This window comes from Stomoxys calcitrans, chromosome 3, assembly GCF_963082655.1.
Source record: "Stomoxys calcitrans chromosome 3, idStoCalc2.1, whole genome shotgun sequence".
Classification (NCBI taxonomy): Eukaryota; Metazoa; Arthropoda; class Insecta; order Diptera; family Muscidae; genus Stomoxys; species Stomoxys calcitrans.
The window spans coordinates 146025838-146043030 of record NC_081554.1 but is presented as its reverse complement, the minus strand read 5'-3'; the positions used below and the strand labels follow the sequence as shown (position 1 = coordinate 146043030).

Below are 17193 nucleotides of genomic sequence, written 5' to 3'. Positions count from 1 at the left end.
ATTTCATACAAAATTTGTTTTTCATAAAAATTTTGTCTTTAGAAAAAATTTAATGAAAATGTTGTCATAAGAAAAAAAAATAAGAAATTTTGTTGTAATAAAAATAATTTCGAGGGGGCCCGTGCTGAGGTTTTGTCATTAGAATATTACAATGAAATTTTGCTACAACCCTGGCAGCCACATACACCGGTCTTGAGCCTCTAGAGGGCGCAATTCCTATCCGATTTGGCTCAAATTTTGCATGACATGTTCCGTTACGACTTCTAACAACTGTGTCTCGAATGGTTCAAATCGGTCCATAACCTGATATAGTTGCCATATAAAACGATTTTGAATCTTGACTTCTTGAGGCACTAGAGGCCGCAATTCTAATATGATTTGGCTGAAATTTTGCATGAGATGTTTTGATACGACTTCCAAATATGGTTCAGATCGGTACATAACCTTATATAGTTGCCATATAAACCGATCTGGGAACTTGAATTCTTGAGCCTCTAGAGGGCGCAATTATTATCCGTTTTGACTGAAATTTTGTACAACGGCTTCTCCCAAGACATTCAACATACGTGGCAGATATGGTCCCCATAAAACGACCTCCCTATTTTACTTCTTGAGCCCCTAAAGAGCGCAATTCTTATTCGAATTGGCTGGAATTTTACACAATGACTTCTGGTCTCAAACATACAATTTAATTATTTTCCGAATCGGACTATAACTTGATATAACACCAAAAACATAGCAATTCTTTTCTTTTATCCTTTGTTTGCCTAAAAAGAGATACCGGGAAAATAACTCGACAAATGCGATCCATGGTGGAGGGTATATAAGATTTGGCCCGGCCGAACTTATCTTAGAAAAATGTTAAAACATCTTTATCACTACCTCGCCATTAAGATAAGTATTTAGAAAAAAAAAATTAAAATACCGCACGTCACATTCAAAAAGTAAAGTCGGTCGGTTTGTTTGGAAGCTATATCAAGTTATAGACCGATTTGAGCTCCCGTAAGCAGCAATTATTATCCGAAAATTTTAACAAAGTTTTCTGTTACGATATCAAACAACTGCGCCAAGTAAGATTTAAATCGGTTTATAACATGATATAGCCCCGTTATAAGTCGATTTCCTGATAAGTCTACTACGTCCCCAAGAAGCTTAAGTTTTTGGCTGATTTCGAAAAAAAATTGTATATTAAAAACACATGCGTCCTTGAACTAATTTTTGGGATCATTATACCCTGCACGTCCACTGTGGTACTGGGTATTATAATTTGTGCATTTGTTTGCAACGCTAAGAAGGAGAATAGCTGGACCCATTGATAAGTATATCAATCGGCTTGGGATTATTTCCCAATTCGAATAATAATAATTCGAATGTATTATTGTGATCAAGGTGCAGGTGGCATTTGTTGTCCTATTGTCATAAAATTTAGCACAAGGCAAACTTTTGTTCGAAGGACGAATAATATTTTGAACCAAATTGAATAAGGCATAAAAAACTTTCATCCGATATGGCCTTTTATGTCTGTAGTTGTAACACTTTTGGTCCGATCTTAACAATGTTTTGAGTGGAATGCTTTATTTGACGTCCCAAAACGTGTGCAAAATTTCATCAAAATCGATTCAGATTAAGATATAGTTCCCAGATATATCTTTCTATATGACCTTTTAAGTTTGACACATTTAACAAAATTTTCTCAAATATCTTTTCCATAACAATATTCTGCAAATTTGTGTTTTAATAGTATAATTTTATTGAAAATAAATCTCTTGTCTTTAGCTTGTCCAAGAATACGGAAGGCGAAAACAACTAATACTCTCAATAGAGCATCCAAGAAATGAATTAGAACAACAGAATAAAGTATTCAAAACAACAAGTAAAAAGACGTTAAGTTTGCCCGGGCCGAAATTTGGATACCCATCACCTCGAAAAGCCTAACATAACTCACTGTGTCAAATTTCAGTGAAATCGGATTATAAATACGCCAAGACTTTAAATCGAGATATCGGTCTATATGGCATTCATATCCAAATCTGGACCGATTGGGAAGTTGTGGAAAAATGTCGAAGAGCCTAACACAACCCACTTTTCCAAATTTCGACGAAATCGGACAATAAATGCGCCTTTTATGTATCAGGCAATAGACCGATTCAGACCATAAAAAACAGGTATGTTGATGGTCATCAGAGGATACGTCGTACAAAATTTCAGGATAACATCGGGTAATCGATATCGAATCGGATAATCAGATAATAATTGCGACCTCTACAGGCTTAACTATCGGATAAAAATCGCGGCTTCTAAAACTCAGACGTCAAAATTGGGCCGTACTTGGCACAGTTGTTAATATTCATAACAACACTGTGTGCAAAATTCCAGCCAAATTGGATGAAAAATTAGGCTTCCATGCGCTCAAGAAGTCAAATCGGGAGATCGGTTTATCTGGGAGCTATATCCAAAACTGAAGCGATATGGCCCATTTGCAATCCCAATTGACCTACATCAATATTAAGTATCTGTGTAAAACTTACGCGTTCGACCACTATCGTGATCTCGACAGACGGACGGACATGGCTACTTCGACTCAATGGAAAGACGATCAAGAATATATATCATTGTCCTTCATCAATATTTCGAGGTGTTACAAACGAAATGACTAGTTTAGGCTACCCCCATACTATGGTGGTGGATATAAAAATCTGCTGAAATATTAATATTTCTAAACTGACAGAAACATGCTGCTTATTGAAATTTTGCACAAATACTTTCTATTAATGTAGGATGGTTGGAATTGTAAATTGGCCAAATCGGTCATTGTTTTGATAAAGTTACAATATAAACCGATCTTGGGCCTTGAGTTCTTCGTATATGGTTCAGATCGGTTTATTTTTAGATATAGCTATAAAAAGACCAATATTTTGTTATACACAATTGAACAATGACTGGTAGTATTTGGTTTGTATATGTATTTGGTCCAAATCGGAACATATTTCGATAAAGCTGCTATGGGGCATTAGGTATGCCTTTTCACAGGATTTTGGTGAAAGGTGGTTAACATATGTACCCGAGGTGTTGGGTATCCAAAGTTCGGCCCGGCCGAACTTAACGCCTTTTTAACTTGTTTTCGATATATTGTTCCTTGATGCCCCTTGATAAAAAATACAACAGCAGCAATTATGTGAATTGCAACAATAACGATTTTTTCCTTGCTTTCTATCCCCTGCCGTTGGGCTTAGAGAACAGAAACAAATATTAATCATCGAAAATAGCTTTATTGTTTTTCAAAATATTCCCCATTAAGATCTATACACATTTGCATGCGTTTAAACCAATTACCAATCTTCAGGTGTGGAAAAACATTGACCTCTTATTTTATTTTTTACGTACGGGTATAAAAAGAAGTCACTCGGTGCCAAGTCGGGACTAAACGGCGGATGATTCATCAAATCGATGCTTTGAGTGCTAAAAAATTCAGTTGTTTCGTATTTTTTGAACATTTCTTTCGAACTATCGTCATGCGCCTTTTTTGAGCGATTGACAAATTATGTGGGATCCAACGCGAACAATTTTGTTGAGGTCAAATATTCATGCAATATTGAATGTATGCTGGTCCCACTAAAGCCTAAAGTTGTCTCAATCTCACAATAAGTCACATGACGATCTTGCAATATCAGTTGGCGCACAGCATCAATGGGTTTTGAAGCAACAACTGATTTTGGAAGACCTACACGAAATTCGTCTTAGAGTGAACTGCGGCCTCGATTGAATTCACCATACCATCGATATTGTATTATATTTTCTTAGCTAAGCCTTATAGAGGTCCCTGTTGTGTGGTGGAGCTCTGTTGAAGAGCTTTCAGCAACCCTTCCCTAGACTTCCATTTCTGAGGTCCACTATGGCGGTCGTTGTTTGCCTCGCTTATGAGTTATTCAGGGCCTTAGTGATCCGCTTTACTATTACGGCTATATCCGTCGCAGTTTCCACTACCTTTTCAGGTGTAGAGGGGATAATGGAGGAACAAATGATGACAAATAGATAATAAACAGAATTATTGTTAACATTTTTCAAAATGTGCCTGTCAGGTTATAAAAAACACAAAATCCTACACTGTTCTCTGCAAACAATCACTCAAACTTCGTATTGCAGAACACTCTAACATACATAATGGCAACCAATATTAGCAATAACAAAGGCACTTGCAACAACATAGTCATTGGCTACAACAATAGACGGAATAAACAGTCGTGTCGAACGAGTTCGACTACGACGAGTATGTGTAAAATGTAAACTGTGTGCAGGGCGAGTACTGTGATGATGGCAAGCCATGCCATAACTGTATCTGCATACTACAGTCTGAAATTAGTGTGTGTGCTTCTGTTCTTTGTAGGCCCTTTCGTGTTCATTGGGGATAGGAGAGTGTATGTTTCTGAAGTTTTGATAGAGGATTGCGTGTTACTTTTGTTGTATTTGAACTGGTTTTGTCATTTTTATTAGAGCTACCACCCACCTTCTCCATAGTGGTTCGAGTGGTCGTTTGTGAATCTATACTTGTACATCGAAGTTTTTATATATTTGTATGCATTTTTGTTGGCTGCCATTAAACTTCAAACATACCAGGATGTGAATACCAGGAAAAAAAGAGAGAGTAAACGATAAAAATATTTGTGGAAAAGTTTTTGCACGCAAAAACGACCTCTCCGCTCGTAAAGCATAAAAATTGAAAAGTGACGTGTGAAAAATGTAAATTTCTTTCTACTACATTTTATAAAGCAATAAAAAGCGAAAATATAAAAAAAAGAATCATCACATTCCACGTTCAGCACAAAATTAATCATTAAATTATTTAAATTTAAAATTTTAACACCATAAAAGTTATTTGGGAAACCATTGCAGATGCCACGCATAGTAGAACGTGCAAACATACCATTAACAAGGAAAAAGTTTTTCAAATTTTCTTAAATTTCAAAAAAAAAACAAGTAAAAGCGCGCAAAGTTTGGCCGGGCCGAATCTTATATACCCTCTACCATGGATTGCATTTGTCGAGTTCTTTTCCCAGCACCTCTTCTTAGGCAAAACAGGATATAAGAAAAGATTTGCTCTGCCATTAGAGCGATATCAAGATATGGTCCGGTTTGGACCACAATTAAATTATATGTTGGAGACCTGTGATATAGCAGTCATATGAACCGATCTGGGATCTTGACTTATTGAGCCTGTATAGGTTACAATTATTATCCGAATTGCCTGAAATTTTGTACGACGGATTCTCTCATGACCATTAACATACGTGTTTATTATGGTCTGAATCGGTCTATAGCGCGATACAGCTCCCATATAAATCGAACTCTATATTTTACTTCTTGAGCCCCCAAAGGGCGCAATTCTTATTCGAATTGGCTGACATTTTACACAGGTCTCCAACATATAATTTAATTGTGGTCCAATCCGGACCATATCTTGATATCGCTCTAATAGCAGAGCAAATCTTTTCTTATATCCTTTTTTGCCTAAGAAGAGATTCCGGGAAAAGAACTGGACAAATGCGATCCATGGTGGACGGTATTTAAGATTCGGCTCGGGCGAACTTAGCACGCTTTTACCTGTTAGATATAGCTGCTAAAAAGTGGAATATTTTGTTATACATAACTGAGCAACGACTTGTACTTATTAGTGTTTGGTCCAAATCGGCATATATTCCCATATAGTTGTTATGGGGCATGAGGTATGCATTTTTCACCGAATTTTGACGAAACGTGGTTTACATACATAACCGAGGTGCTGGGTATCCAAAGTTCGGCCCGGTCGAACTAATCGCCTTTTTGCTCGTTTTTTAACTAATTTTTTTATATATCTATGTATTTGGTGCAGTGGCGACATGTCGTTTAGTCTTGTCTATCGATGAGCTGAAAATGGTTACAACCTTAACGTTAGGGCTTGGAACTCCTGCTACCAAATTGAGCGTCATAATTTCGGGGCTATGACGGCCTACATATATTTGTATTCCCACACAGTGTCCAATTAGGTCATTATAATTGATCGACTACTATGGAGTGAGTTGGTCCGCTAGATATATGAGCAGAATAATGAGACCACATTCGGTGTTCACAAACGTATACCTTTAATTTAACCTTTAATTGTTAAACAAGCAAACAAAGAAACACAAAGGATGGGGGTGTATTCATTTTGTCAATCCTTTTGCAACACATTGAAATATCCATTTCCGACCCTATAAAGTATATATATTATTGATCAGCGTAAAAATCTAAGACGATTTAGACATGTCTGTTCGTCGGTCTATTGAAATCACGCTACAGTCTTCAAAAATAAATATATTGAGCTGAAACTTCGCACATAATCTTTTTTATACCCTCCACCATAAGATGGGGGGTATACTAATTTCGTCATTCTGTTTGTAACTACTCGAAATATTCGTCTGAGACCCCATAAAGTATATATATTCTTGTTCGTCGTGACATTTTATGTCGATCTAGCCATGTCCGTCCGTCTGTCCGTCCGTCTGTCCGTCCGTCCGTCCGTCTGTCTGTCGAAAGCATGCTAACTTCCGAAGGAGTAAAGCTAGCCGCTTGAAATTTTGCACAAATACTTCTTGTTGGTGTAGGTCGGTTGGTATTGTAAATGGGCCATATAGGTCCATGGTTTGATATAGCTGCCATATAAATCGATCTTGGGTCTTGAGTCCTTGAGCCTCTAGAGGGCGCAATTCTCCTCCGAATGGAATGGAATTTCGCACGACGTGTTTTGTTATGATACCCAACAACTATGCCAAGTATGGTTCAATTCGGTCCATAACCTGATATAGCTGCCATATAAACCGATCTTGGGTCTTGACTTCTTGAGCATCTAGAGGGCACAATTCTTATCCGATTGGAAAAAATTTTTGCACGAAGTATTTCGTTATTATATCCAACAACTGTGCCAAGTATGGTTAAAATCGGTCCATAACCTGATATAGCTGTCATATAAACAGATCTGGGGATTTGACTTCTTGAGCTTTTAGAGGCCGCAATTCCTATCCGATTTGGCTGAAATTTTGCATGACGTACTTTATTTTTACTTTCAACAACTGTGTCAAATAAGGTTCAAATCGGTTCATTACCTGATATACCTGCCATATAAACCGATCTGGGATCTTGACTTCTTGACCCCTAGAGGTCGCAATTATTATCCGATATGCCTGAAATTTTGTACGACGGATCCTCTCATGACCATCAACAAACGTGTTTATTATGGTCTGAATCGGTCTATAGCCCGATACAGATCCCATATAAATCGTGAGCCCCAATGGGCGCAATTCTTATACGAATTGGCTGAAATTTTACACAGGTCTCCAACATATAATTTAATTGTGGTCCGAAATGGACCATATCTTGATATCGTTTTAATAGCAGAGCAACCCTTTTCTTATATCCTTTTTTGCCTAAAAAGAGATGCCGGGAAAAGAACTCGACAAATGCGATCCATGGTGGAGGGTATATAAGATTCGGCCCGGCCGAACTTAGCACGCTTTTACTTGTTTTTTTATAAGCAGGTTAAGCTCGAAGATGGGCTATATCGGACTATATCTTGATATAGCCCCCATATAGACCGATCCGCCGAATAAGGGTCTTAGGCCAATAAAAGCCCCATTTATTATCCGATTTTGCTGAAATTTGGGACAGTGAGTTGTGTTAGGCCCTTCGACATCCTTCGTCAATTTGGCTCAGATCGGTTTAGGGTCTTAGACCCATAAAGCTACATTTATTATCCGATTTTGCTGAAATTTGGGACAGTGAGTAGTCTTAGGCCCTTCGACATCCTTCATCAATTTGGCTCAGATAGCCGCTGATTTGGATATAGCTGCCTATAAAAGGCCCATTTATTATTCGATGTCGCCGAAATTTGGGACAGTGAGTTAAGTTAAGCCACTTGACATACTTCTACAATAAGGCACAGATCAGTCCAGATTTGGATATAGCTGCCATATAACCGATCCTCCGATTTAGGGTCTTAGGCCCATAAAAGGCACATTTATTGTCCGATGTCGCCGAAGTTAAGTTAAACACCTGCATATATTGCTGCAATTTGGTCTAGATCGATGAAGAATTGCATATAGCTGCCATTTAAACCGATTTCTCGATTTAAAGTCTTGGCCCCAAAAAAGGCGCTTTTTAATCCGATTTCACTGCAATTTGCCACACTGACTTATGTTATGCTCTTCGATATCCGTCTCGTATATAGTTCAGATCGGTTTATTTTTAATTATAACTACCAACAAGTAAAAGCGTGCTAAGTTCGGCCTGGCCGAATCTTATATACCCTCCACCATCGATCGCATTTGTCAACTTCTTTCCCGGCATCTCTTCTTAGGCAAAAAAGGATATAAGAAAAGAGTTGCTCTGCTATTAAAACGATATCAAGATATGGTCCGGTTCGGACCACAATTAAATTATATGTTGGAGACCTGTGTAAAATTTCAGAAGTAAAATAGAGAGAACAATTTATATGGGATCTGTATCGGGCTATAGACCGATTTAGACCATAATAAACACGTTTGTTGATGGTCACGAGAGGATCCATCGTACAAAATTTCAGGCATATCGGATAATAATTGCGACCTCTAGGGGTCAAGAAGTCAAGATCCCAGATCGGTTTATATGGCAGCTATATCAGGTTATGAACCGATTTGAACCTTATTTGACACAGTTGTTGAAAGAAAAAATAAAATACGTCATGTAAAATTTCAGCCAAATCGGATAGGAATTGCGCCCTCTAGAAGCTCAAGAAGTCAAATCCCCAGAACTGTTTATCGGCCCTGTTCTACAATTCGATTTTGGTCGAATGTGATTCGATTTCTATTTTGTGTTGTTCTGCAAAACGATTCCACAAAAAAAAATGAGGTTTCATTCCGACTGCATACACCCTGGCGGATTGATATCTATTCCGCTTTTCTTTCCATTAAAAAGAACTTTTCTCCTTAGGAAAGCTTTATAAAATAAAAACTGCATATGTTTTTTTCCAATTTATGCTTCCAAAAGTAAAAAAAATTTTCTTTATTAACTGCAAATTATTAAATAAAAAATGTTGTTTTGTTTGCCATTGGTATGTTTGATTCAGCTCTAAATTTGGTCGTGTGAATGTATGATTTGGCAGAAAATATTTTTTGACAAGCGGAGCGCACATTTTTAGGTTTGTAATTAGCACAGGTGGATGATAAAACAAAACAAAACAAAATTCATTACATTGCCGCCAAGAAACATGTAAGTATTCAATTTATAAATGTTATAAGCAATAATTAATCACTTTTTTTTTTTTTTGCAGGGGAAAACACAAAAACAACAACCAAGACAACATTTTGCTGGATTTCATGAGAAATCATCAAGACATTGCCAAAGGGTTTGTTAAAGGGGACAAGGTTGTGGTGGAAGATCTGTGGAAGGAATTAAGCGGACAACTTAATGCGGCAGGTCCTCCAACTAAAGATGTATCTAATTGGAAAAAGGTTTGTTAATGCAATTTTAATGCCAGAGTGAGTTTATTTATTTCTTTTACTTTACAGACTTGGATTGACTTAAAATGCAATATAAGGAAGAAGTTGGCTCACAATAAAATAGAAACGCGTACTACTGGAGGCGGCCAATTTAACCAGTATGTGCTTACACGCATAGAAGAAGAGATAGCAGTTATTTGTGGCCTACACAAAGTGGTCGATGGTATAAAACCTGCTAATAATTTTGGGGCTCAAAAATTGATGTCGGGTGCGAATAAAGAAAACTTGGAAATAAATACTATTAGTCAACAAGAAATACCATCAGAAATGGAAGAAATTGATGAAGTTTTTGAAGCATCAACTCCCTCAACTTCAAAGCGTAGGCGTGTTGTTCCCGACATTAATTCCATCGTCGAAGAAGAAAACCAACATCTAGATAGAATCGGAAATGTGTTAAGTGAATTGGTGAAACTCAAGGAAACGGTGTCAAATGATTTAAAAAAAGTTTGTGAAACTTTGACTTCAATAGAATCTATTAAAAGAGAAGAGCTCCACGAAATGAAACGCCACAACATTCAATTAGAGCGAAGTCTAGTCACCAAAAATGAGATCAAAATAAAATTTCTGGAGGTAGAAAAGCTAAAGCTTGGTCTTGGTGAAGACTAAAATCTTGGCAGTTAAATCTTGCTTTGGACCGAGTGCGTACCTGAACTAAATGCGATCTCAAAGTTACATTTTTTTTCTGTTGTTTTTATTATTTTTAAGTATTTTGTAAGCTTAGGCCAGAGTGGAAAAAATGGACAAGCAATTGAAAGTTCCTTATTTTTTGTTTAATAAAAGTTTTAAAAATATTGGCATTTATTTTAGTGAAAGTTATGAGAGTGATAATGCAATGTTATCTCTAATTGTTCGGCTTTCGGCGCTATTTGGCAAGTCATCGTTCTCCTCAGAATATATATCATCTTCTTGGTCTGGGGGTTCGTTATCAACAAGAATATCTTCATATCGTAAATTGTAGTGCTTGCAAATGTTGTGCAATGCGCAACAAACGTTGACAAGTTTAACTACCTTCTGCGGAACATATTGAATCGCACTGTTTTGTAAGCATCTAAATCTGCTCTTGAGATTGCCGATAGTTCTTTCAACTATATTCCTAGCTGAGGTATGCGCAATATTAAAACGGTGCTGGTGAGTTCCAGGTTGAGGATCTTTGAATGGAGTCATGAGAAATGATTCAAGTGGGTAACCACTATCCCCTAGAAGCCAACTGTTTCGCATTCCATTCCTTCTTTGGGATGTGAAGAAAATTTTGGCTTCACTTAAATTCCAAATAAATGAATCATGAGAAGATCCTGGCCTACCAGCCTCTATAGCACGAATTCTCATTTGGTAGTCACAAATCTTAAATGAAAAATAGGTTTTTTGATATCAACTCAAATTGTGTAGTACTCACAATCATTGCATTAATGCTAAAATATCCCTTCCTGTTGTAGTAGAGAGATGCATCCAAGGGTGGTTTAATTATCCTAATGTGTGTGCCATCAACGCAACCTATCACCCCAGGCAATCCGAACTTTTCGTAAAAGTGCATCTTTGACGATTGCATTTCATTTTCGGACATTTCGAGATTTATCCATTTTGGACATAATTTGTCTTCAAGCACTTTTATAACTTGCCACAATAGTTTGCACATTGTTGTACGTGCAATACCGATGTTCAAGTCGTTTGCAATGACTCCCTGAAAACTGCCCACTGCAAGATGTCTTAGGGTAGCCGCCAATTGAAGCTTAACTGGAATGCTTCCTTTTTTTATATATGGACCAACTTCTCTCAAAACATCTGAAAATGCTTCCCTGTTTAGTCTATACAGAGCAATGAAGCTATGGGATGATATGTATTATTTAGATGACACATGTTAAAGTGGACAAGAACTCACCAACTATCTGGGATATCGGTAGGATCAAAAGCATCCCTTAACTTACGACGTTTAACACGTTCCAAATAAAATGCTTCTTTTCTAGAAGCTAACAAAGCCAAAAACATGCCTGCAGGCATATTTTACAAAAATTATTTGATAAACTAACAAATTTGTATGCCGGCTTAAAACAAATAAACGTATGTTTGCTTCTTGTTTTGTTTACAAATTTCACTAAACACAGCAAAATCAGCTGTTTTTTGATTTTGCATCGAAAGTGGACTTCCCCTCGAATCACAGAACATGGGAAAACAAAATGTGCGGATTTCAAAAACGATGCGGAAATGAAAATGGTCGAAAGTAAGAACATGGGCGTATATGACAGCTATATCAGGTTATGGACCGATTTCAACCATACTTGGCACAGTTGTTGGATATCATAACGAAATACTTCGTGCAAAAATTCATTCAAATCGGATAAGAATTGTGCCCTCTAGTGGGTCAAGAAGTCAAGACCCAAGATCGGTTTATATGGCAGCTATATCAGGTTATGGACCGATTTAAACCATACTTAGCACAGTTGTTGGGTATCATAACAAAACACGTCGTGCGAAATTCCATTCCAATCGGATAAGAATTGCGCCCTCTAGAGGCTCAAGAATTCAAGATCCAAGATCGGGTTATATGGCAGCTATATCAGGTTATAAACCGATTTGAACCATACTTGGCACAGTTGTTGGATATCATAACAAAACACGTCGTTTTCATTTCAATCGGATAAGAATTGCGCACTCTAGAGGCTCAAGAAGTCAAGACCCAAGATCGGCTTATATGGCAGCTATATCAGGTTATGAACCGATTTGAACCATACTTGGCACAGTTGTTGAATATTATAACAAAACACGTCGTGCAAAATTTCATTCTGATCGGATAAGAATTGCGCCCTCTAGAGGCTCAAGAAGTCAAGACCCAAGATCGGTTTATATGACAGCTATAAAAGGTTATGAACCGATTTGAATCATATTTGGCACAGTTGTTGGATATCATAACAGAACACGTCGCGCAAAATTTCATTCCAATCGGATAGGAATTGCGCACTCTAGAGGCTCAAGAAGTCAAGACCCAAGATCGGTTTATATGGCAGCTATATCAGATTATTGACCGATTTGAACCATACATGGCACAGTTTTTGGATATCATAACAAAACACGTAGTGCAAAATTTCATCCCAATCGAATAAGAATTGCGCACTCTAGAGGCTCAAGAAGTCAAGACCCAAGATCGGTTTATATGGCAGCTATATCGAAACATGGACCGATATGGCCCATTTACAATACCAACCGACCTACACTAATAAGAAGTATTTGTGCAAAATTTCAAACGGCTAGCTTTACTCCTTCGGAAGTTAGCGTGCTTTCGACAGACAGACGGACGGACGGACGGACGGACATGGCTAGATCGACATAAAATTTCACGACGATCAAGAATATATATACTTTATGGGGTCTAAGACGAATATTTCGAGTAGTTACAATCAGAATGACGAAATTAGTATACCCCCCATCTTATGGTGGAGGGTATAAAAAGACCAATATTTTGTTATATACGATTGAACAATGACTTTCACTTATTAGTATTTGGTCTAAATCGGAGCATATATTGATATAGCTGCAATGGGGCATAAGGTATGAATTTTGCACCGGATTTTATGACGGGTGGTTTACATATGTACCCGAGGTTAAATTAAATGAAATAAAATTAAATGTTTGTCCTTAGACCATATTATTTTGGGTGGTGGCACTGGCGCATTACACATGTCCTCCGATGTCTCTCCTCTTGCTACCATGCCATTTATTAACTCATTTTGGAGGCGTCATTAACACTTTAGACACGTTCGCAGAAAAACTTTGCGTTACTTTGAGTAGTGCGTTTCCTTGAAAAGTTTAAAAAATGGACATGTTTAAATTAAATTCATCTTTGTTGGCTCAAATCTTTCAAGAAATGAAAAACATTTTTCAATGCATGCTTTAATCTTCACCTATAGTACATTTTCGATCTCGATCTCAAAAAAAAAGAAAATTTTTGCATATTATAATATTCAATGTTGCATTGGGCTATGTGTCTGTAAAGCTTTGTTTTTGTTTACAACCATTTTAGGTGACTTAAATTTTTGTCTGCTGCTGAAATGTTTTTTTACTTTACCAAACTAACCAACCACTTAATCAATTGACACTCCTTATTACTTAATTTTGGGAACATTGCATATGACAATATCATAAAGATATATGTTGTGAATAACCTGTTAAAAACCTCATAGGCTGCTGCTGGGGTTTTGAGATATCACAAAAATGCCAAAAACAGAAACTCAAGGCTTCACATGCACATTGCGAATTTTCTCTGATGTTTCTTGGCAGTAGTATATGTCTTTATGCTCTATGAAAGTTTACAACGCAATTTGGTCCTTTTGATAGTTTTATGTGGTTAAAGAAGTTCTAAGGCTATGTCTACGACATCTACTGTGTCTATGGTTTAATCTTGGATTTTGTTTCTTTAATTGTTTACTATCACAAATGGGTTCATATGTTGAGTTTTATTATACTTGTTGTCTTGTTGTTGATGTTGTCGTTATCATCGTCGTTCCGGTGGTTATTGTCTGCTGTTAATATTGTGGTTACTGCTGATTCTTCAGTTGTTGTTATTGTCGCTGTTGTTATTGTTGTTGGTCTTATTTGTTAGACATCCAAGTAAAATTAATTCATTGGGTTTCTTATCTTGATGCCTTTAGTCTAATTTCTTAAGTTTGTCATGTCCTTTGAACTTTTGTGGTGCACGTAGAGAAGACATAGAGCATTAGGACCATGGCTGCTGAGTCGAGCAATTTAGAAACGACTCCGAGAAGGTTGCTCGAATCCGACTCCAACAATAACAACACTTCAATTTTCCAAAATATTCTTTTTTGTGTTAAAAAAAATTAAGAATTAATAAAAATTAAATTAAAAGAAAATCTTTTTATTTCTTAAGTCACTAAACCTTTAAAGCAAAAGAAGGTCTTAATATTTTATGGCTATTAAGTGAAGAGAGTGGATATAAAGGAGTTTGACGTTAAACCACACCTGCTGTCAAAAGTAGTAGGCTTATCTCAATAAATTTTTAAACCGCCCACATAGGATGGCGGTATACTAATTTCGTCATTCTGTTTGTAAATCCTCGAAATATTCGTGTAAGACGCCATAAAGTATATATATTCTTGATTGTCTCGCGTTCTAAGTCGATCTTGCAATGTCCGTCCGTCTGTCCGTCCGTCCGTCTTTCTGTCGAAAACACGCTATCTTTCGAAGGAGTAAAGCTAGAGTAGGTCGGTTGGGATTGTAAATGGACCATATCAGTCCATGTTTTGATATTCCTGCCATATAAATTTATCTTTTATGTTGAGTTATTGAGCTACTAGATGGCGCAATTCTTATCCGATTTGGCTGAAATTTTCCACGGGGTGTTTTGTTATAGTTTCCAAAAACTGTGCTAAGTATGGTTGAAATCGGTCCATATAAACTTATCTGGGGTCTTCACTTCTTAAGCGACTAGAGAGGGCAATTCACATCCGATTTTTCTGAAATTTTGCAATCAAATCACTCCCTGATTTGATTTAGCTATGTCCATCTGTCTGTCCATGTATTCTTGTGATCAAGTTACAGGTCGCATTTATTGTCCGATTGTCATGAAATTTTGCACAAGTCTCATTTTTGGCCCAAGGACGAACGCTATTTTGAACGAAATCGGTTCAGATTTAGATATAGCTCCCATATATATCTTTCATCCGATATGGCCTTTTAAGGCTGTAGAAGCCACAATTTTGGTCTTGGTGCTTTATTTGACGTCTTCATATGCGTACAAAATTTCATAAAAACCGGTTCAGATTTAGATATAGCTCCCATATATATCTTTCATCCAATATGGCCTCTTAAGTCTGTCCTCATATGTGTGCGAAATTCCACCTAAATCAGTACAGATATTGATATAGCCCTCATATATAACTTTCATCCGATATAGAATTTTATCGATATAGCAGCCACAATTTTGGTCGGATCTTTACAAAATTTTGCACGAAGCTTTCTTTACAGTTTCAATACAACTGCAAAATTTCATAAACATCGGTTCAGATATAGATATACCTCCCATATATATCTTTCATCCGATTTGGACTTTAAGACTTATAGTAGGTACATAAAAAATCGGTCTAGATTAAGACATAGCTCCCATATACATATTTTGTCCGATATGGTCTTTTAAGGCTGTAGAAGCCACTAGTTTAGTCCGATCCTAACAAGATGTAGTACGAGGTGTTTTACAATATTTGACGTCTTAATACGTGTGCAAAGTTTCGTAGAATTAGGTTTAGATTCAGGTATAGGTCCTCGATATATCTTTCATCCGAAATATACTTTAGTCTGTAGAAACCACAATTTTCGTCCGACTTGGCATGAGACGTTTTATTTGACGTTCAAATACGTGCGTTAAATTTTATTAAAATCGGTCCTGATTTAGCTCCAATGTATATATTTTATCCGATATGGACTTTTAGGGCAGTAAAAGCCACAATTTTGGTCACATCTCTACATATAGGGCGTGAGATATTCCGTTTGACGTCCCAGTATGTGTCATCAAAATTGGCATAGTTTTCGATATAACTCCCATATAATCTTTTATCGGATATGGCCTTTTGTGGTTGTGGAAATCCAAATTTGTTGTCCTATCGTAGGAACATCTTACAAAATTCTATTTGATCTTTCAAAAGGCATTCCAATTAAAGTCTGACTAGATTTCGCGATAAGTTCTACATATAAAAAGTTCTTCGTATACCAGGTGGTGTAGGGTATTATTAAGTCGGCTCCGCCCGACTTTTGCCTTTCTTTACTGGTTTTTAACTAATTTTATTCCTCCACTTTACGCCAATGAAAATAGTATACCTCTTTCCAAACTCGAGCTAGAATTTTTCTATGACAGTTCTATTCTTGGTTATATTTCTACCCATTTGTCGATAATGGGTTAAGTCAGTCTACGCATATTCGTCCGTCCGTTCAAAAGATAGCCGAAATCACGATAGCGATCGAACGAATGAGGCTATCCGCATGACATTTTTCATATATACTTCTTATTGATGTAGGACGTTGGCTGTTGCAAATAGCTCATTTGGTCCAGATTGATTTCGTTTATAATACTAAACAAGTAAAAGCGCGCTAAGTTCGGCCGGGCTGAATCTTATATACCCTCCACCATGGATAGCATTTGTCCAGTTCTTTTCCCGGCATCTCTTAGGGTCTCTTAGGCAAAAAGAAAAGATTTGCTCTGCTATTAGAGCGATATAAAGATATGGTCCGGATCGGACCACAATTAAATTATATATTGGAGACTATGTAAAATGTCAGCCGATTCGAATAAGAATTGCGCCCTTTGAGGACTCAAGAAGTATAATAAAGAGATCGATTTATATGAGAGCTGTATCAGGCTATAGACCGATTCAGACCATAATAAACAAGTATGTTGATGGTCATGAGAGGATCCGTCGTACAAAATTTCAGGCAAATCGGATAACAATTGTGACCTCTAGATGGTCAAAAGGCCAAGATCACAGATCGGTTTATATGGCAGCTATGTCATATGAACCGATGTGAACCTTATTAGGCGCAGTTGTTGAAAGTCATAATAAAATACGTCATGCAATATTTCAGCCAAATCGGATATGAATTCGTCCTTTTGTAGCTCAAGAAGTCAAGTCACCAGATCGGTTCATATGAC

General features: G+C 37.0%; 2 protein-coding genes across 2 annotated transcripts; one reads left to right on the top strand and one right to left on the bottom strand.

The window, feature by feature from the left end:
* The first annotated feature begins 8805 nt into the window (after positions 1-8805).
* Positions 8806-10151, top strand: LOC131996181 (uncharacterized). The gene is made up of 3 exons (XM_059365635.1): positions 8806-9255; positions 9317-9497; positions 9555-10151. Exons 1-3 carry the CDS (start codon positions 9206-9208, stop codon positions 10149-10151), a joined length of 828 nt encoding a protein of 275 aa, XP_059221618.1. The 5' UTR covers positions 8806-9205.
* A 142-nt stretch (positions 10152-10293) lies between these two features.
* LOC131995974 (putative nuclease HARBI1) lies at positions 10294-11774 on the bottom strand. Its single transcript, XM_059365336.1, has 3 exons — positions 11422-11774; positions 10939-11365; positions 10294-10886 (listed from the first exon to the last, which is right to left on the bottom strand). The coding sequence occupies exons 1-3, from the start codon at positions 11538-11540 to the stop codon at positions 10359-10361; spliced, it is 1074 nt and encodes a 357-aa protein (XP_059221319.1). The 5' UTR covers positions 11541-11774; the 3' UTR covers positions 10294-10358.
* Positions 11775-17193: the final 5419 nt, after the last annotated feature.

Excerpts from the sequence above, each read along its gene's own strand:
- LOC131996181 (XM_059365635.1), top strand. The coding sequence starts at position 9,206 with ATGATAAAACAAAACAAAACAAAATTCATTACATTGCCGCCAAGAAAC. Across the intron at positions 9,256-9,316 it reads ACATTGCCGCCAAGAAACAT|GGGAAAACACAAAAACAACA; the intron begins GTAAGTATTCAA and ends TTTTTTTTGCAG. Across the intron at positions 9,498-9,554 it reads ATGTATCTAATTGGAAAAAG|ACTTGGATTGACTTAAAATG; the intron begins GTTTGTTAATGC and ends TTTACTTTACAG.
- LOC131995974 (XM_059365336.1), bottom strand. The coding sequence starts at position 11,540 with ATGCCTGCAGGCATGTTTTTGGCTTTGTTAGCTTCTAGAAAAGAAGCA. Across the intron at positions 11,366-11,421 it reads ACCGATATCCCAGATAGTTG|CTTCATTGCTCTGTATAGAC; the intron begins GTGAGTTCTTGT and ends ATCATCCCATAG. Across the intron at positions 10,887-10,938 it reads TTAGCATTAATGCAATGATT|ATTTGTGACTACCAAATGAG; the intron begins GTGAGTACTACA and ends TTTTCATTTAAG.